Source organism: Cynoglossus semilaevis, chromosome 13, assembly GCF_000523025.1.
Source record: "Cynoglossus semilaevis isolate Cse_v1.0 chromosome 13, Cse_v1.0, whole genome shotgun sequence".
Taxonomy (NCBI): Eukaryota; Metazoa; Chordata; class Actinopteri; order Pleuronectiformes; family Cynoglossidae; genus Cynoglossus; species Cynoglossus semilaevis.
The window spans coordinates 939,946-960,284 of record NC_024319.1 but is presented as its reverse complement, the minus strand read 5'-3'; the positions used below and the strand labels follow the sequence as shown (position 1 = coordinate 960,284).

General features: G+C 42.5%; 4 protein-coding genes across 6 annotated transcripts in view; 1 reads left to right on the top strand and 3 right to left on the bottom strand.

Moving 5' to 3' along the window:
• Positions 1-117: 117 nt before the first annotated feature.
• On the bottom strand, positions 118-3,655 carry rpa2 (replication protein A2). The gene is made up of 9 exons (XM_008322696.3): positions 3,500-3,655; positions 2,855-2,946; positions 2,641-2,742; positions 2,260-2,373; positions 1,726-1,800; positions 1,436-1,552; positions 1,222-1,350; positions 1,044-1,138; positions 118-481 (listed from the first exon to the last, which is right to left on the bottom strand). The coding sequence occupies exons 1-9, from the start codon at positions 3,510-3,512 to the stop codon at positions 394-396; spliced, it is 825 nt and encodes a 274-aa protein (XP_008320918.1). The 5' UTR covers positions 3,513-3,655; the 3' UTR covers positions 118-393.
• An 863-nt stretch (positions 3,656-4,518) lies between these two features.
• Positions 4,519-8,652, top strand: smpdl3b (sphingomyelin phosphodiesterase acid like 3B). Its single transcript, XM_008322705.3, has 8 exons — positions 4,519-4,710; positions 4,781-4,994; positions 5,946-6,043; positions 6,150-6,293; positions 6,640-6,809; positions 6,908-7,088; positions 7,868-8,001; positions 8,102-8,652. The coding sequence occupies exons 1-8, from the start codon at positions 4,650-4,652 to the stop codon at positions 8,468-8,470; spliced, it is 1,371 nt and encodes a 456-aa protein (XP_008320927.1). The 5' UTR covers positions 4,519-4,649; the 3' UTR covers positions 8,471-8,652.
• A 69-nt stretch (positions 8,653-8,721) lies between these two features.
• On the bottom strand, positions 8,722-12,181 carry mecr (mitochondrial trans-2-enoyl-CoA reductase). Of its 2 annotated transcripts, XM_008322697.2 has the most exons (10): positions 11,889-12,178; positions 11,107-11,204; positions 10,867-10,998; positions 10,629-10,772; positions 10,446-10,548; positions 10,265-10,367; positions 9,913-9,986; positions 9,768-9,828; positions 9,523-9,595; positions 8,722-9,404 (listed from the first exon to the last, which is right to left on the bottom strand). In XM_008322697.2, the coding sequence occupies exons 1-10, from the start codon at positions 12,062-12,064 to the stop codon at positions 9,241-9,243; spliced, it is 1,128 nt and encodes a 375-aa protein (XP_008320919.1). In that variant the 5' UTR covers positions 12,065-12,178; the 3' UTR covers positions 8,722-9,240. The 2 variants fall into 2 exon arrangements, with proteins under 2 accessions (XP_008320919.1, XP_024917086.1); XM_025061318.1 differs by lacking the exons at positions 8,722-9,404; positions 9,523-9,595 and adding an exon at positions 9,598-9,711 and having other exon boundaries at positions 9,759-9,828; positions 11,889-12,181.
• Positions 12,182-15,364: 3,183 nt separating this feature from the next.
• Positions 15,365-20,339, bottom strand: part of lin28aa (lin-28 homolog Aa) — a 10,953-nt gene continuing 5,978 nt past the window's right edge. For both annotated transcript variants that reach the window (XM_025061341.1, XM_025061340.1), the window contains exons 3-4: positions 19,419-19,603; positions 15,365-16,812 (exon numbers count right to left, since the gene is read on the bottom strand). In XM_025061341.1, the coding sequence (XP_024917109.1) occupies positions 16,593-16,812; positions 19,419-19,603 (405 nt within the window). In that variant the 3' untranslated portion in view covers positions 15,365-16,592. The remainder of the gene's footprint in view (positions 16,813-19,418; positions 19,604-20,339) is intronic.

Genomic DNA, 20,339 nt, shown 5'->3' with positions numbered 1-20,339 from the left:
CCCAAGAGTGCCCCCCCCCCCCCCACTGCCCACCTTCACCTTGTGGCAGCGGAGACTGGCTGCAGCGCCCTCCTGTGACTGTAAACAGGACTGGCTGATAGAATGACAAGGATACAGTTTTTTTTTCTTCTCCTCAGATGAATTTTAATGATTCATTATTATCTAAGGTTACAAAGACAAACGAAAAACAAAACAAAACACCCAAATACTTGGGTTGGATTCATTTTTTAAATATAAAATTACTTAGAAAACACAAGTGCGACAACGATGACGACAGTTTGGTCATCAGTTCTGAAAAAGTGGGTGAAACAGAAAGGTCTGGAGGCTGTAGCCCAAGAAGGACTGATGGGTTCTGAGAATTAGCACGCCCACAAAAACAGGGAAATGAAGAACCTAGTCATCGCTGTCGGTTGATTTGAAGTGATCTTCGTCGATGGTGGAGAAGATGTGACCTTCGTTACTAAGAAACTCCACGGCCTGTCTGTGAAACGAACAAATGAAGTCACGTAAACACAGGCGTCAGTATGCTACAGTAAATATACATGTGTACCTACACACATATATATATTAATATATGCATATACATCTACATATATGTAGGTACTCACATATACATATATATAAATACACAATATACATATATGTGTATCTACATATACACATATATGAATACATATGCGTATATCTACACATATATTGTACATATATCTACATATACATATATGTACATTTTGGGGCAGTGGTGGCTTGGGCGTTAAGGAAGTGTGCAGTCTCACAATGACAAGTAGTTCACTTTCACATAAATAAATATATAATATACTGTGTATATATATATATATACACACACACATATATATACACACATATACATAAATACACATATACATAAATATATATACACACAAATATATACACATAAATATATATATATACACATACATATATAAACACATGCATACTTTTTAGTTTAGAGGAAGTTCCTTTCGTACGTGCGGTTTAGTTAAGTGAATTAAAAACGTCAGGTTTCATGAAGTCAGACTTACTTAATAATATTGATACTAATGCCGCTGAGTCTCTGCTTCAGGTCCTGAGTGCTGATGCCCTGAGGGTCTGGACAGCTTCTGATCAGACTCAGCACCTGGACAGAGGCGAGTATTTCAACACGTCAGTACCAGAGTTTGGTCAAACGTTACACCAAAATGTGAGGTCATTAAAACTCACCTGATTCTGACTGGCGGTTAACCCGTTGTTGACCATGTCGCTAGCGCCCGTGTAGCCACCTCCCATGTTCCCCGTGGTCATCCGTGACATGGGTGGAACTTTACTCAGCTCTCCACCTACACCGCCAACCTGGAAGAGAACCCAAACTTTACCATCTGTAGATACAATTTTTTTTAGACAGACAGACCAAATCTCAGAAACCTGAATGTCTCACCATGCCCTGTGGTTTACCCAGCATCATGTGTGCCTGGACGACCTCCAGCATGTGCGAGGTAATTTCATTCATGTCCTCTAGGGGTCTCAAGTTGAACGCCACGACCATCCTGTGGTTCTGAGACAGGGAGACGCAGGTCCACAAAGTTAGTCCAAGTTAGTCCGAGGCACAAGAGAAAACAATACACGCGGAGACACAGAGTACAGTCTGTCCACACATCTGGACATGTGTCAGTTTGGTGGACTGTCCAGATGAGACACAGATGGAACCAAGACTGCGCCTTAACTCACCAGGAAGGAGCGCAAACTTCCAGACACTTTGACATAGGTGCCTGGAGGGTGGACGGTGCAGTTCACTCTGGGATCCTTAACAAAAAAAAAACAATCCAAGAACGACATTAGTTTATTTAGTTATAGTATAATGTTAAATATTAACCATTTAATCCCAAGAATTACATTAGTTTATTTAGTTATAGTATAATACAGTATATTAGAAAAATATTAATATACAGTGAAATACAATTTGACAAAACACCACAAACATGAAGTTTTTGTGCATTTTTTCCACTTTCAGAATTCATCAGTTGGGCCGGATTCAACCCACTAGTGGACCAGTTGTGGCCCACGGGTCATATGTTTGACAACCCTGATTTAGAGCTTTAGCCCTGTTAGACAAGTTTCATCTGTTCATACCTAAATAAATGTTTTGGAAATGCTAACTGTTCTGTCTTCTGTTCTGTCATCACTGATGAACTTTTGTGTCCCTTGGACATTCTGCAGCTCTCACAGAAACTGTGTCGACACAACAGGAAGGACTCCACCCACCTCAGTGTCCATCCACTGCTTCACCTCTATGGGAGCACCCGTCATGTCGTCCACCTTGTACAGGACGTTGGTGATGGCCTTTTCTGTGGTCCTGATGACTCCCACTAAGGTGATCTAGGACACAGGACAGCAGCTGTTAACGATGACGACGACGGCAGCAGCATGTGGTCAATCCTCCCGTCACTCAGTTCAGGAACAGTTTTTCATTTTTTGCCCCCCTTTTTTCAGACCAGTTCAGATCAAATCCCACACTTCGACACGACACACAACAGATGATCTTGACCGAAAATCAACCACACTGGGTGTCCACCGTCTGGGTCCAGGACCCTCATGTTTTCCTTTGAAACACCTACTGCAACTGAACACCGTTAAAACCCCCACCTGGGCCAGTTCGACCTCTCCGACTTTAAAGGTCTCGTCCGACTGTGAAGCCGACCAGAGCTGAGACACCGTGCAGGGGATGATCTGTGACGGACGCGTTCTCTGCAGAACAACAAACAGAAGATTCATTAGAACTTGTCGCAGCCTGTAGATAAGAAGAAGAAGAAAAAAAAACAACTTAACAGTTGACACAAATATTGCAGTATTTACAGACCCCTTTTTTCTCTCCTCCCTGGGACATTGCAGGTGATGCAAAGCCTCCTGGAGACTGAGTGTAACCTCCACCCATGGACTCACTGTAGCCTCCTGCACAGAACACAACACGGTCCATGGTTAAGTATTTTTAAAATATCCAGTGTATAATAATGTTAGAAGATAATCCATTTTCAAACCAGCAGCAAAACTAGAAGGAATAACATAAAAAATGTTAAATCAGGTACATGTTTGAGTACATGTCAGTACTTTATGGCTGTTTTTAACTAAAGAAGATATGAAGCAATTTAACTCCTGTTACACTTAATGACGTCAACACGTAAACAAAGAAATGGATTGTCAGATTTCAAAACGTAACAATCTGATTTGTCTTGTTTTTTAAAAGCACAGGTTTTGACTTTTAATTACTGACAGTACATCAGTCTGTAGAGTATTTAAGAACAGGATGTTATTAATGTTATGTTAATGTAATTCTGTATTTTGAGGGTCTGTATGTGCGCAGTTCGGTTTGTTATGCCGTTGTTTTAGCAGTGTGTTATCACTTACAAGCACATTAACAGAACCCTGCACAAAGCTAACATTAGCAGCAGTCGGACAGCGCTCATCGTGTCATCAACAGACAGCGTTGTCTCTGCGTTAAACTCACCCTGGTTCCACATGTTGGCGGGTCGTGTGTACGTGAATAACTTCAAAGTTGGAGCAGTAACTGAAACTAGCAGCGTAGTGTGACAACAACACAGACAATTCTTCCTTGTGCTGTCCCGCGCCAAACTTAAGAAAGGCGCACGCGCAGAGCACAAGTCCCGCGAAATCTCACAATCCCCCAGAAAGCACTGGTGGTTGTTTCGATCCCGAGTTTAGTCTGTCAGGTATTAAGTACCGTCAAAATATAAACCGTATTACGCCTGTCACTCTATAGATTGGACATATACGTATTAAAATGCATAATTTAACAGAAATATATGTTAAATACAATGTGTAAAGAAGACCTTAACAGAAATGTTAAATGCTAATTATGTTAAATACAATGTGTAAAGAAGACGGAGGACAAACTTACAGAGCGACTAGCCTGACAGTCATAGCCCAGAAAAAAGTTTCCCATGCAACCTCGGAGCTCTGTTAAGTTCACGTCCCGTAGGAGAGATCTAATGTTGTGTGAGTGCGATGGAGGTTTAAACATAATCGAAATATCCTCGAGATTTTAAAAACGTGTAATTTTCAGAAAACAAACAAACAGTACGTTTTTCAGTTAAAAAAGAATACAGACACAGATAAAAGATTTAGAGATTTATATATTTAATTTACGAAAAGACATAAGAAGCACAAGTGTAATTGAACGCACCATATCTACGGACTGATACTTCTGTTTTATCCAATGTAGTTAATATTTTTTATTATAAAGTTATTTGGATATAATTAAATATAAAATCAAAATTTGATATATTTTTTTGTCATATAATTGTCAATAACACAGCTACTAATGTGCCGTACTTACAGTTAAGTAAAAAATAATATTAAAAATAAATATGAGACTGTACTGTATATTAGCGGAAAACGAGCAGCAAACCCTTTACATAAATATAAAACAATATTTTATATCACATTGTCTGTACAATATCAATATCAAGTTTTCCTAAATATGTTTTTATTAATGTATAAGCTGCCTTTAAATCCCTATTTACTCCTTGAGGGAGTGAGTAAATATGTCCCATCCCATCAAGATAAGCCGAGTCATATTCACTCAGGAGTTTTATGAACGCACCATCATTCGTGTGTAACATCAACACGTCAACAGCATGTCTGCGGTGACGCTGCTGTTGACCTGCCTGCTCCTCAGAGATGTCCATGCTCTGTCAGGTAAAACAAAATAATCATGCTTTTATTTTAACCCAAGTTGTTGTGATGCTAAAGTGTCATCATTTCTTAGGAAACTTCTGGCACATAACGGACCTGCACTGGGATCCAACCTACGAAGTGACCGAAGTTCCAGAGCGTGTCTGCGGTTCAAGCGGTGGCCTACCCGCTGCCGCTGCGGGGCCGTTTGGAGACTATGCCTGTGACTCACCGTGGCACCTGATCGACTCCTCTGTTAATGCCATGAAGGCTATTTTACCCGACCCGGACTTCATCGTGTGGACAGGGTCTGTACCAGGTTCCAAATGACCAGAATCTACACAATCGATGATTTAGTTTAGCTTTGTTGGTGACGGTACTGATTTCGATATTATCGCGTATCAGGATCGTAACCGTTCACTATGGGTGAATCGGAGATGATGTCACAGTTTGCGTGTACATGGTCCAGCCGTGGTGATGTTATATTGAGGGTCACACTTTGGTAGACTGGTTAGGTCATTTGCCTTACTTTGCAAAGGTCAGCAGTTTGAAACTGGTTGGAAGTTCCGCCCTACGATCCAAAATTACACAATTTATAGCCTATAATTCCGGTTAATTTTTTTAATTAACCACTAGCTACACTTTTCAGGTCCGGTTTTTGTGTCTTGCGTTACACATATTTATATGAATTCAAACCTCATTTAACTTTTTGTATTTGCAGATAAAGTTTTTTCTCAGTGTTTTTTTTTTGTACACGGACCGCGCTGTGACTCTTGTCTAACATATCTCTTTAAAACAAGTCTTAACTCTTTGAAAAGGTTGGACTTGGGACTTGGACTAGACTTGAGACAAGAGTCCTGTAATGATTGTCCTGATAAAAAGTAATAGTAATTACTTTTATTACTGCAATATCAGAAAATAAAATGCATGTAGTTTCCCTTTACTGAACTGTAGGTGGTGCTAAGTACATATTTTAATATATACGGGTGATTTTTTTAAATATATATTTCTTGTTAAATGGGTCATTTTTGAATGGTGGAAAGACAGCTTCAAAAACACGTAGCATGTAGCATGTTATCAGCGCATGTTACATTCAGCCTAGCAAATTAGCGTGTGCTAACATTGTGCTAGTACGTAGCATGTTATCAAAAATAAACACTGCTTCAGTTTTTTTTATTGGTGTTTTGTTACTGTTTAATTTATAAAATGTTACAAAAAAAATGTACACAGTAGTACCAATGTTTATTTTTACTCCCCAGAGATGACACACCACACGTACCCAACAAGGACTTGGGTGAAGAGAAGGTTCTGGACATTATGAGAAATCTGACTCACATCATCAAACGGGTCTTCCCAGGTTAGTGTTTGAAAATGTATTTGATATCAGAGATCACATGACCCAGGAAGTGGTTAGGAGACACCGTGCCACCGTACCACACACCGGTGGTCTTTACTTCCTGCAGACACTAAAGTTTACTCCGCTCTGGGAAACCACGATTACCATCCTAAGAGCCAACTTCCTGCCGGACCAAGTTACATCTACAACCAGACGGCTGAAATGTGGAGCGACTGGTTGGAGCCTGAGTCCAGAGAGTCCTTCAGAAAAGGTAAACAAAGGCTGTGGTTAAAAAAAAATCTTCATTATGTTGAATTGAATTCATTTAAACCAGTGGTCCCCGACCCTTTTTTTGTTACCAAGGACCGGTATCAGCCGCTACTCTGGACTGGTTATACCGTTATTCTGTTAGTATCAGATTCTGAATGACCTTTGACCTGTTGTTTTGAAACATTACCATATAATCTTTAAATGAAAATAGTACAGGATAAGTAAATTAGTAAAACTGAAGTACAGTTTTTCACCCTGTCCCACTGTGACCAATTGACCAACGGACCGGTACCGGTCCCTGGACCGGGGGTTGGGGACCCCTGATTCAAACTGTATCTTCTGCACAGGTGGGTTTTACACAGAGCGGCTGCTGAATCGAGGAGGTTTCAGGATTCTGGTCCTGAACACCAACCTCTACTACGATCAGAACCAGGTGGTGACAGACGCCGAGGACCCAGCGGGTCAGTTCAGCTGGGCTGACGGAGTTCTGACTGAAGCTGCCCAAAAAAAGGAGAAGGTCAGGGGTCACACGTTCACTCCACACTGACTGACAGACGGGACGACCCGGGACTGTCCATTTGTCTCTGCTGGTCCCTCACTGGTGTCTCCTACCAGGTGTACATCATTGGACACGTTCCTCCAGGGTTCTTTGAGAAGAAGAGAAGTAAGGCGTGGTTCAAGCCCCGGTTCAACCAGCGGTACATAGACCTGGTCCAGAAACATCACCCTGTCATCCTGGGCCAGTTCTTCGGCCATCACCACACCGACAGCTTCCGCATGTTCTACAGCTCAGATGGTACTGTGACAGTCACCTGGTCCACGGTGTCACTGTACTGGTCCACACCATGTGTTCTGACGACCCCGAGCCACAGCTGACTTGACTAGAATAGATTATTACTACTACTACTAGTAGTACTTCTATTACCATTATTGCTACAACCACTACTACAACAGCTATTACTACTAGTGTTATTACAACGACTACCATCCGTTATACTACAACTACTACTGCTACTACTACTACTAGTACTTCTATTACCATTATTACTACAACCACTACTACAACAGCTACTACTACTACTGTTATTACAACGACTACCATCCGTTATACTACAACTACTTATTATTACTCATGACTACTACTTGTACGAGTACTGGTACTTTTACTTGCACCATTATTAATACTGCTACTGCTTATTTTTACATACTGTATGAGTACTACTACTTCTGTATCTTTAATTATTACCATTTCTACTGCCACGACTTGTACTTCTACTGTTGCCATAATTTAAATTTTTTTTAATGCATATTACTATTACTACTTATTTTACTACTGGGACTACTTTATACTTCTAGTATTTCAGCAACAAAGTGTACAGTGTGTAGTAGACACAGTTTTTGGTACTGTTACCTTAAATACCAATTTTCATTCAAACAGTGAATTTTAATTATTTCAACTTATTAATAATGTGACAGGAGAAACACGCAGACGGGAACAAACTTTTTTCAACAGATTTTTATGTTTCAAACAAACTGTATTTTCATTTCACAGCAGACGTTTGTTGTTTCCTCCAGGCTCTCCCATCAGTACCATGTTCCTCAGCCCTGGTGTCACACCCTGGAAAACCACGCTCCCCGGAGTCGTGAATGGAGCAAACAATCCTGGGATTCGTGTGTTTGAATACGACACGCAGACTCTTCTGGTCAAAGTAAGTCAGAAACCTGCGCAGCGCGGCTTCACCGTCTGTTTCAGTTGTTATTCACTCAGCGCCTCAGAGTCGTGTGGTTTCTGTCTTTGTCTGAACACAGGATGTGGTGACCTACTATCTGAACCTAACCCATGCTAATGAGGCCTACGGGCGCTGGGAGAAAGAGTATCGCCTGACAGAGAGCTTCAGAGTGCCAGACGCCTCGCCGCCTTCCATGCACCAGGTGCTGGAACGCATGGCCAACGACCGGTGCTACCTGCAGAAGTACTACGAGTTCAACTCCGTCAGCTACGACCTGACAGAATGTGACGCAGACTGCCGCGTGGACCACGTGTGTGCAGCCAGAGAGGCGGACTTCGAAAGCTACGATATCTGCCTCAAAGAGGCCGGGGCGCCTGTCGTCGTGGGGGGGGCGCTGCTGCCCCTCCTGTCTGTGGCTCTGAGTCTGCTGTCAGCCCGGTGGTTCTGATCCGACGTCAGTGGTGAACAGATGAATCAGTGTCACTGCAGACAATCAGTGGACGTTCTAATGTCAGGAACGCTCAATCCTGCACTGCACATGCGACTCCTAGTGGTCTGTGGATGTAATGCAGGGTGGTTGATTTAACATTTGTAAAATATCTTTAAAGTTTTTATTTTATGTGTTTAAAAAAACTACAGATTGGTTAATTTAGATTAGATAAAATATCTTTAAAGTTTTTATTTTAAACTACAGATTGGTTAATTTAGATTAGTTTATTAGCGACAGGATGACACATTTACCTCATTTCTGGCAAACAGGTAACGATGATATACCCACTCCAGCCTGTAGGTGGCAGTGATGTATCCAAAGTTAATTTGTCAGCCAGAACAATATTAACAGACAGAAGGACAAGACCATATTGGTTGCCTTGTATGGCAGGGTTTTTTTTTTTTTTTTTTTTTTTTTCTGCGCCTTCCCCTGAAAAAGCTGTGCGTCCCCTGCAGGGACCTCAGCCTTTATGTTGGGAACCACAGTTGAAGTGTATTGTGTGTCCTCACTTTGAAGATAACGCTATCTTATCTGAACTCTGCATTGATTCCAGTCGTGTCGTATAGTTGAAGGAAATGTATTTTTATTTTTAATGACGGACAATAAACACGGAAGGTTCCAGAAATGACCGTCTGGACTTTGAGCTTTCATTACCGTAATACATTTATTACAGTCTTTAACGACACACTCATTTTCCATCCACTCCACTCATGACATGTCGGTGGGATTCACATGACAAGGACTTGTTTCGTGGACGTGAAGGGAGTCATGGCTGCTGCCAGGGCTGCGCTGTGGTCCAGGAAACTGATCTGAGAACAGGCCGGAGCCGACAGTTTGCCCTCCTTTATGAGGCTGCACAGGTCGTCCAGCATGGCTTTGAACGCAGCTCCGTCTGAGGAGAGAGGGAGAGGAAATGACACGACAAGATACACCGACGTACGATGACCTACATCGGCCTACGATGACCTACGACGACCTACAATGACCTACGATGACCTACGACGACCTACCGTTTGAATGAGCCCTCTTCCACTGTGGGACCCAGAACCCACGGATTTTTACATCCTTAAAAATGGGGGCGCTCTGCACAGAGTGGAAACATCAGAGTCAGACGTCAGTCAGACGTCAGTCAGACGTCAGATGTCAGATGTCAGATGATGAGCTGATGAATCGTGTGTCGGTCAGACGTGTGTCACTGATATCAGTGAGCTGATGAATCGTGTGTCGGTCAGACGTGTGTCACTGAACGTCTCACCACAGGAACGGTCACTGGCTGCTTGGACATTCCACCGTACGTCACCATGGAGCCCCCCCGTCTGGGAACATTAAAGCAGCAGTTTGAGTTGTTCTCACACACTGCACCTGGTCACACGTGTAAAGTGCTGAGTCAGCCGTCTCACTGTAGGTGACGGAGCAGTTCTGTCGCACTTCTGCCGCCAACTCCATTTAAGGCGAGTTTTGGCTTCGGGCATGTCTGTAAAAGAAGTCATTTAAATCATGTAAACCACACACCAAGCCCAGTAGGTGGCAGTAATGGGCCTAAAGTTCATTTATAATCCAGTAGAGGATGAACAGGATTCAGTGAGTGTCATCCTCACACAAGGACGTTTGATATTAGCAAGCAAAGAAACCAGAGCTAACGTTAGCTACAGCAGTCCTGGTACAGACACCAGAGCTAACGTTAGCTAACGCAGTCCTGGTACAGAACAACAGTGTCATCTTCTTGTATAAGTAACCGTACGTCCCACTGACCTTGAACAGCTCCTTGAGCGCCGGCTGTCGCAGCTCCTCCTCTTTGATCACATGCGTCGCTCCCATGGCCTTTAACCTGTCACTCAGGTGTGTGAACTCTGGCCTTTCAGACGGAGAGATTACAGTCATGAAACCAAACACACACACACACACACACACACACTGATGACACATTGTTAACCTGTCTCTGATGACATTGACAGTGTTCACTCCTCTGGCTGCAGCCAACTGTATCACAGCCTGGCCCACTCCACTGTTGGCTGCATTCTGGATCACGGTGTCACCTGTGTGGACAGATGAACATGATCAGAACCAGAGTCCAGAGCAGTCAGATTATCATAAATGACTCAAAAAAAAACATGACCTGCTTTCAGATCTTCAAAGTCCGACAGCATCCTGTAGGCCGTGCAGGGGTTCACACCCAGGGTGGCGGCCGACAGCAGGGGAATGGTATTTGGTAGTGAGACGACGTCGTCCTCTGACAGAACTGCGTCTGTCCTCCACGTCCCTGATCAGAGGAAGACACACACTGACCTCAGTCTGTCTCAACAATTTGTTTTATTGTCCAGAATTTTTTAATTATTTTTTTTGCTTTAACCTACCGAGACCAGCATCTTTCGGGATGACCCAGTCTCCTACTTTGACTGAGGTCACCCGGTCGCCCACCTCCACCACCTCGGCCACTCCTTCGTTGCCTCCAACAGCGGGGAGGTCAGGCAGTATGGCGTACGTACCTGGAAACACACACTGTCAGATAAATGATGGTCTGACTCTGTACAGCTGTTCACATTATACTATGAAGTATGTGTACTGGTGTGTACTGGTGTGTACTGTGATTTCACCTTGTATCATGTTGATATCAGACGGGTTGACAGGAGCTGCCAGGATTTTCACCTGGACGTCCTTTGACCCCAGGGGGGGCAAATCCATGTTCTTTAACCTGTCAATAAAAAAATGGATTGGATTTACCTCAGGTGTGTTACAGAAAACAAACAAACCAGATAAAAGAATTCATGAGTCAAATGTTCAATATTGATTAATAATTTTTCATGATCGTAATTTTCACGAGTTTAAATTATTTTATTTCCTGACGTTATTTTATCATTTAACATTTGAAGATTAAGATTTTCATTTTTTTGTAAATGAATTTATGATACATGTCAAGAAGCACTATTTTGACACCAGGTCACTTTCCCTAAAGTATTAAGAGAACTCCGACCCCTAGGGGATCTGTGGAGTTACTGCAGGTACTCCGTCAGTGACGTCTTCTATCTGAACGAGCATTTTCGTTTTAATGTTAGTGTTTTAAAATGAAAAGCTCAACTTCAATAACTTCAATAATAATCTACGTTGATATCGTCATTAGTATCGGTATCGTCCTGCAAAGATCGACGGTTTCAGCTTTAATTTTTAACGACAGGTGGATTTCATTAACAAATCTACGTCCAAATCAGAAGACATTCAACCAGGCGTCACGTTAAACGAAATCCAACGTGAATTTGTTTTCCTGTATCACCTACAGGTGACGTAATATAAAACATAATGTAAAGATAAGGTTCGAGTCCTTAAACACCGTGAATGACACACGATGACGTATTTAAAGCTGTTCAGACGACACTCTTACTGAACTACTTGAGTCGGTTCTCCGTGTCGTTCGTACACCAGTGCCCGACATGTTGGTGAGCAACGTCCGGCCGAGTGGGACCAGTGACGGCCGCTAGCATGCTCTGTCCGGCCGGTTGTTTTTAACAGACGGGCGGAAAATGTTGTCCTGACGCAGAGTCTGTGAAATGTGAGCATCCTGACTGAGTGTTAATAAATATTCTATTATTTAAATAGAAACAAAAAAAGGCTGCGAGCTTTTCTAGCATGTTCTCAGTGCGCCGCCATGTTGGAAAAAACATAAACAGAGAACAACGCCGCCAGTGGCAAGGAAGGGAACTTCGCCTCAGTACTGTCGTTCCAGTGACTTATATTATCTTAGATTAGATCAAATAAAATCAGATTAGATGACTCTTTGACACCAGGTCAAAACCAGAACCTAAACCTGGGAATACCTTTCAATTTTCAACCAAAAGTTGGGCAGAAATATATCTGAACCAAAATACCTTAAAATTCTCAACAAAAAGTTGGGCAGAAATCCATCTGAACCTAGAAATAAAACCAGTGTGAAAATCAAAATGTCTTTTAAAATGTCTTTCATTTTTTTTATCAGAAAAAAAAAATGGATCCAGAACAAATAATTTGAACAGGATTCCTTTGGAATTTGATTAAAATGTGACGTTTGTTTTCTCTGATTTTATGGATTAAATAAAAAAATCTGACCAAATCAAAGGTCACACAGGTCAACACCCTGACCAGTCTGAACTGGTTTCAGTCATTACCACACCAGCAGAAGTGACATCATTCTCATCTTATTGATGATCAATAATAATGTACAATAATAAAACCCATCTTTCATGATTATTGACATTTATTAGGAAATGGAGCAGATCTTCACATACATGAACATGATCACAGTAATACTCTGAAAAGCCACATGCTGCTCCTCACTGACAGACTAGTCATTCAATCATCTGATATGAAACACCTGGAGGTCGGCGGCAGTGGACGCTGAGACATTCATCAGGACGTAATGCATATTTATTTAAGGGAGAAATAAAAACAACAACTAATCATTAATTAACCCGATGGAATGGAGCGTGTGACGGTGATTCACACGTTACCCTGAGCTCAGCTCCACCGTCTCATCCCCGATTCTCTTCACGTGTATCTAAACCCGTCTAACACCCGACAAACCACTAAGACACAGCGCCGGCGGCTCAGAACTGTGGAGGACTGAAAAGTTTACAGGTCACACTGCAGGGGGCGCCCTAGTCCATGCACACGACAACACTGACAAACTCACAGGAAGTGATTCAACTACAGTCACAGTCTGAGGGTTATCGTCCAATCACGGTAGACTTCTCTGCACTGCACTCCCACACGTCACTCTTCTTTCTATCCTGAGTGTAGTTTCCTAACCATCCACCAGGGAAACCATGCAATTTCCCCCCCCAAAAAAAACCAGGTGAAGAAACAGAACCGTCTGTCAATTCATCCCTGACACATTCCTTACGTCGATTAAACTGATAGTCTGAAGTATCGGCTGTGTGTGTGTGTGTGTGTGTGTGTGGAGATGAGACCACCGCAGATTAAATACTACTAATCCCAGTACCTTTTACAATATTCTACTACAGCCCCATCTACATCAACGATTACACAGGTTAAAAAAAAGAAAAAAAAAGTACAACGATAGTGGAACGTTTTCTCCACATCACGGCAGGTCAGAGGTCACAGGTCACAGAGGTGAAAAACTAAAGATCACCACATCATCGTACTGAGTGCATTAAAAAAACAAAAAAAAAACAAGCTCATCGACCTGTACAGTTCAGAACGGAGTGAAGACCAAGACATTTAAAAAAAAACAAACAAAAAAAACTCTGTACTGCCGTTCCCTCGTGCCCATGAGCAATCATCACACTGTTTCTGTCCTAAAAAAAAAAAAAAAGAACTCCTCCAACTCTTTGGAGTCAATCTGAATCCGTTCCCTGAGTTTTCAGATCGACACCTTCCTGAGATGAGATGGAGAGAGGACGTAGAACCGACTGTGCGCAGGAGACGTACAGGAAAATGTAAAAAAATATACAGTCATATAAAAAAATACTAAACTTTTTCAAAAGACCTTTAACTGAAACTTAAAAAAAAAGAAGAAGAAATGAATGCATCTTACACGTGATTAGTGCAGAGTGACATTGCATTGACATTGGCATAGACAGATGTAAAATAAAAAAACACGGTTAAAGAAAAAAAATCTAACTCACAGTTCAAGTCCGCCCTGAGGAAACGATGTCATCAAACTATGGAGTATTTATATTTGGAACATAAGAACGTTTGGTGATTAAAGAGAATGATTTTCCAAGCACCTGAACAAGGTAAACCCAGCACCATGATCTGTTACCGACACAGAGCGCTGCCAAAAACGTTTTAGGTTTTTACCCATCGCATCTCCTTCTTTTCCTGAATTTAAAACAAATGTGGAGAACCAGAAGAACATTCTCGACAACATAAATGTTTACCAGGCATTCTGGATACTTAAAGATGACCTGGTGACACAGCTGTTTAAAAAAAAAAAAAAAAAAGAATTCTCCTCATGCCCCAATACCAGTCCGGGCCCCATTGATTGAGAACCCTTTGTTGCAAAGTTAGCTGAAAGACCGCAACCCTTATGTTTATGCTCTCTTCTGGTTTTCAACTTTTGATTTAAATATTTTAATTTTAAAAAAGCCTGCCCACAAGGGGGCGACAGAGACGCCCGTCCAAAACGTCTTCACAGCTCTGTGTATTCTCAGCTCACTTGTAGCGCTCAATGACATTTGGCAGTTTTTCAAACATTACTGGCTGATGGACTTGGACAGGAGAAGCCGCAGCACAACGGATGACAATAAATAAGTCGTATTTCTTTTCTTTAAAAAAAAGGCTTTAGAATAATCTCACATATATATTAATCGGGTGTATACGTCTTGTCAGCATCTCCTGTAAAATGGGAGTAAAATGCTGATTAGCTAGCTAGCTCTACATGCTCCTCTGCACAGGCTCGGTGTTCCTGAACCCTGTCCCTGCTGAGGCTCACGGGGAGGTAACGTCTTAAATAACTACCTACTGCAGTAACGCTTCGCACTGGATATTCACAAAAAAAAAAAAAAAAAAAAAGAAAAAAAAACACCGGCCTTCGCACTGGAAACATCAGGTCTGGTTCTGCCCCCTTTTATTCAAGTACACAGGTGAGCTAGCTGGACCAGGGTAGTACCTCAGTCCAGGTCAAGTATCCGGTCACGGCTTTACGTGTTCTGGATAAGAGGGTCCCACAGATTGGGATTCTTTCAAATCCATGTTGAGGTAGAGTAGCAGTCGTTCACACAGAGGCCACTAGGTGGAGCATATATGACCAAGAAACAAGCCACGGACTCATTGAAGAGTGAATTAAATGAAAGTAAAAAAAAAGGTTTCCACTGCAGGAAATGGTTCAAAAAAATAGAGAAAGTACCAGGAACTCAAAGGTTTCCGCTGCAGGAAAATGGTTCCAAAAAAATAGAGAAAGTACCAGGAACTGTTTAGTTCCTCTAGTAAATACCTAAAAACATCAGAGTGGAGCCTGAAGACCACGTCACTCCTGATTGGTGTACGTAGTCAATTCATCAGTTCAGAGAACCGTTGTCCAGAAGTGACTTTTAACAAAATGAAGACTTTTTTTGTGATAAAATCTGAAGAAAGAAGTTTTAAAAAAATAATCTCTACCACAGCAGAGATGAACTGTGATGTTGTATCTGTGACTGGAGAACAGTACCTGGTACTCAACGATTAACTACTGAGGTGAGAGCAGAGGGAGACGCTGTGGCCGACCACAGCCTCCACTCACCCTCGGTCTCTCTCACATTCAGTTAATTCACTCTTGAGGAGGTTCAACTCGTGGCTCCGACCTGTGTGAACGCTGTAGTGCAAAAAGGACTTGACTGAATCCCAATTCAAATCTGTCTTCACAGCCGTGTGATGAGTGTTCATTTGGTTACAGCGAGACTTTGGTTCAGCGGACCAGGTGTGTGGACCTGTCGGGAGGGTGGAGGGTGGACTGTGCAGTTCCACCAAAGAAACCCCCCCCCCAGGAATGGAATGACAAAAAAATAAAAAAAATAAAACAAACTACTGACCAAGGCTGGAAACCACCGTTGGTCTGACATTCATTTGGCCCCAGAAAGACTGGATGGTCAATTGCAATATTGACGGCCACCAACACACGGCCTGTGGCTGTGGTTGAAGAGTAGATACATTCTCATTATCAGTCTGAGCTGACGTCAGTGACGGAGGAACCGACTGTCAGACAGCGTTACAAGACTTCATGGTAAGGCAGCCAATGTAGAGAGGTATAACGCCCACACGGGGGCAGAGTATGTCGAATAGAGTAAAGATATTAGTGGGTAATCTGTTGCATTGGGTTGACTTGACTCTAATCACCACGTCCTTCAGAAACAGCAGTGACATCACATTAGAGAGTTTCCTGAGTGCAGTATCACACAGCAGAGTTTTACAGCAGAATTCCTGAGTGTTACAGCAACTGACGACAAACATAGGAAACAAAAAAAAAAGAGAAAACATTCTTCATGAGCAACATTTAAACCTGAGGTAGTTTCAAAAGCAGCTTCCATGGGCAGACGGGGGTCAGGAGCCCCCCCCCTCCTCCCGCCAAAGCAGTTTGATTGGCCCACGGCGTCACTGCCTCGCTCTTCCTCCTTCAGTTGGAGGTCTCGGGAGGCAGCGCGGGGTGGCTGTGCTCCTCGTCGTCCCCCCTCAAGGAGGAGGGGTTTCCCTGAGAGCCGGGCGAGGACTGTTGTGCTTTGATTGGACAGTTGGCAACCATGTGATCGATGCTTTGGCAGAAATGGCACTTCTTAGGCTGCGGCGGTAACTTGCACTCTTTGGCGTGGTGGTCCAGACCGCCACAGTTATAGCACCTACGAGAGGGGAGAAAAAATGGATATGGAGTGAGTCGATTTGATTAAGACTCTCCAACAGATGATGTTTATTTTATGGGGGTGGGGGCATGTCTGTGAAACTGCTCTTAATTAAATTTGGCTACACCTAAAAATAAATTCATCACCTGAGGCAGAGGTCTTCAACTAAAGGTCAAGATGGTGTGAGGTCATGGTCCGAGTTAGTTTTTTTATGACCACAGTTTAGAAAGTAGATGGCTAAAGTAAAAGGTATTCAATGACATCAGAACACTTATATCTAATGATTGACATTGGTTTTGTTGTTCGGTTTATTAAGATTGAAGTATGATGATGTAACGTCCTTTACTTTAACAAAAAATTCACGTGAAGTTCACATTTGTGAATTTCTAAACAAATGGCGTCTGTACAATAACAATTTTTAATTTTACCTGTCACGCTGTACGTACATTTCGCCAGTAGATGGCGGTATTGCACAAGAACATGCTCATTCGCCTTTTAAGCCTCCGAGGGCATTTAAGGTCACACCGTGTAGGTGTAAGAAGACCACACTCGAATCTTACAAAGCTGTACTTTTTGATATATTTTCAGTATTGACTTTATTTTAATTATTGACTTTCCTTGTTTAAGGTGTTTTGGAAAGAAAAATAATTTAATTTAATATGAAAACTGTGAGGTGTCGTGAGGACAAAAAATGTTTGAATTCAGAATATGGGAATAAAATGAAACCTTAAACCTCAGATGAATTTCCTAGAACTACATTCTGAAACTGTTCTAATGAGGAACGATCTCTGAGACCACTGGGGGCTCCAGGCTGCGTTCTGGTGACATATTCCCTCAGATGTTGTGAACAGCTTGTCCTATTTGTCAATATGTCACAGCCAAAAGCTTCCTTTTGTGAAGGACATCCGCTTCAGCAGCATTGAACTTTAGAAACGATCAGAGTGAGGGGTCAGTGGGAGCCGTCAGAGGTGCCACTGGTCACCTCTTCTCAACATAATCTATAGAATGACCACACGTGTGGGGGCTGAAGACAGATGGGAGGTGGGCGTTTGGTGGTCAGCGTGTGACACCGTGAGGACCCCCTGCCAATAACGCCACCTCTGGGTTTAGGAGAAGGAGCAGAGGGGAGTGAACGTGCAGCTGTAACTGCGTGGTTTGTCCTTCAGCGTCGACTCTATTTCTTGTGAGAAGCTTCATATGAACAGCCACAAGGATGTGGAGGTAAAAAGGGAAGTGGCCCCTTTGTATATAAAAAAAAAAAAAAAGCTGCAGTAATGACCCCTGAACCCTGACCCTCCTCAACACACACTCTCCTCAGTCCTCTAACCCCCAATCCCAGCCCCCAGCCCTCTCACATTTACTCATACTTTGTTGCCATGACAACACTGACCTTTCACCCCCTTGCCCAGGCTCTTGCATCTGTTATCAATTAAATGGACAGGAGGATTTTCTTCTTCTTCCTCACTCATACGCCTCTCAGCGATGGCAAACATCAAACAAAATCAGCACCGACTGCAGTCGGACCTGGTACCGTTTCCTGTTCCTGCGGCCGCTGCAGCCAAGATCCACCGCCGGTGCCGCAAAATAAAATATGCCGATCTGCGCTGCATCATTAAATATGCCAGAGGGGGAGCAATATCTTCAGTGCAGGCATCGGTGTGGTCCAGAGAGAATTCAGCAACAACAGCATGCCCCCCCCCCCGGTGATCTCTGTTCTCACACTGACTACTCTCTGGCTCTAATCACAACTGACAGCAGAGGTGAAGTTGATACACCTCTAACCCCGGTGCTGTGTCCGTACACAAAGAAAGGCACAGAACTGCAGACCCGCTCCTCTGATGTTTAAGACCCTCAAACGTAGAAGAAGGAGCTCGAAGCAGGTTTTTAACTGAGGTTTTTTTTTGTTTGTTTTCTTTGTCTGCACCACCAGAGATGTTTCTCCTCCAGTTATGTCACTCTGACAGCAGTGCTTTGACTATCCACAAAAAAAAATGCTATTGTTTAATGTTTGTTCTTCAAAGTGCAGTTTTTGAATTTAGAGAGAGACAGAGAGAGAGAGAGAGACAGAGAGAGAGAGAGAGAGAGAGAGAGTCAGTGAGTGTGAATTCACTTGGGGCCTGCAGATTTAAACAGTTATTGATCCAGGTCACTTATCAAGCCCACTGCTGTGACCCTTGCTTGAGCTAAGGATTGGGGGTCGGGGGAAGAGGAAGGATGTGGACATACTAAACCACCTTTTGTATATCTGACCAAACCAGGACACAGAACACAAACTGAAAACTGTCCCCTAACGCTCTCTGTTCACAAAAAGTCCAAATAAAATAAACCAAAGTCAAAATCAAACGAATCCCTTCAGTGTTGTTTTTTGGCAGTCACAGACAGGATTACTGAATTTTCCCAGCGTGGGATGAAAGTCTTATCTGTGACATCAGGAGGATTCTCTCAGTATTTAGTTGTTTTTTTTTCTTTTTATTTACCTCTGAAACACAGACCAGGCAGGTGGCAGTAAATGCGACTCTTTTACTAAAGCCCCCCCAAAGAAGGAGGAGGAGGAGGAGGACTGAGTGTTTCAGCTCCGGTGAAGGTGCTCAGTGTGTCATGCTCACCTGTCTCCCTTTGATCGTCTTTTCTGGTGTTTTTTGCCCTTGGGTCTTCGCTCACTGCCCACACAGTGGATGCCCCCAGGTCCTGTAACGCGCTGAGATTCCAGGCCTTTGGACGACTTCTTGAAGGTGAACTCCACAGCTTCGCCCTCCTTCAGGCTGCGGAAGCCTTCCATGTGCAACTTGCTCTGAAAGAAAACAAAAAACAAAGAAAGACTCAGTGTTTAACAGTGCAAAATTAAAATAGTTTCTTAAATAACATAAGACTGGAAAAAAATTTAAAATATTTAATTTCAAATTCAAACACATTTTAGAATTATATATTCTTCTAATGTGATTAGACTGATTTTCACTTGTAGAATTTGTTTAATTCTTACTGTGGACATAGAAAATGACTTGTTTTCTGCTTTGAAAAACACACCATTAATCGTAATGTTTATAATTTGTGTTTAGAAAATTTAGAATAGTAGAATTTTAAATGTTAAAAAGATCTACTAAAACATTGCTATAATACTAAGCGCTAGCAAATCGATAACACGCTACATGCCAATTTGTCGTTAATGTGTACGTTTGTTATTGCCTATGGACAAACAGGTTTATAAAACAATGTAAAGTGTTAGAACGGGTTTTCACGACATCTCGCGATATTAAACAACAAGGACAATCATCGTGTTGGCCAAGGCCAACGAAGCCTTATCCCGTTTCTGTTAGGATGGCTAACATTAGCATCGAAAACCTCCAGTCTTTGTAACGCCGTAATAACGATAAATAACAAAACAACAGACAAGATATCGGTGATTACTAGGCGTTAATACATTTTACCATACAAGGCAGAAGACAGTTCGTTTTCAACGGTTAAAAACCAAAACAAAATGGAGCTCGTTCCCGCCGAAGACTAGCAGTTTGACAGATGCGGTTAAATCA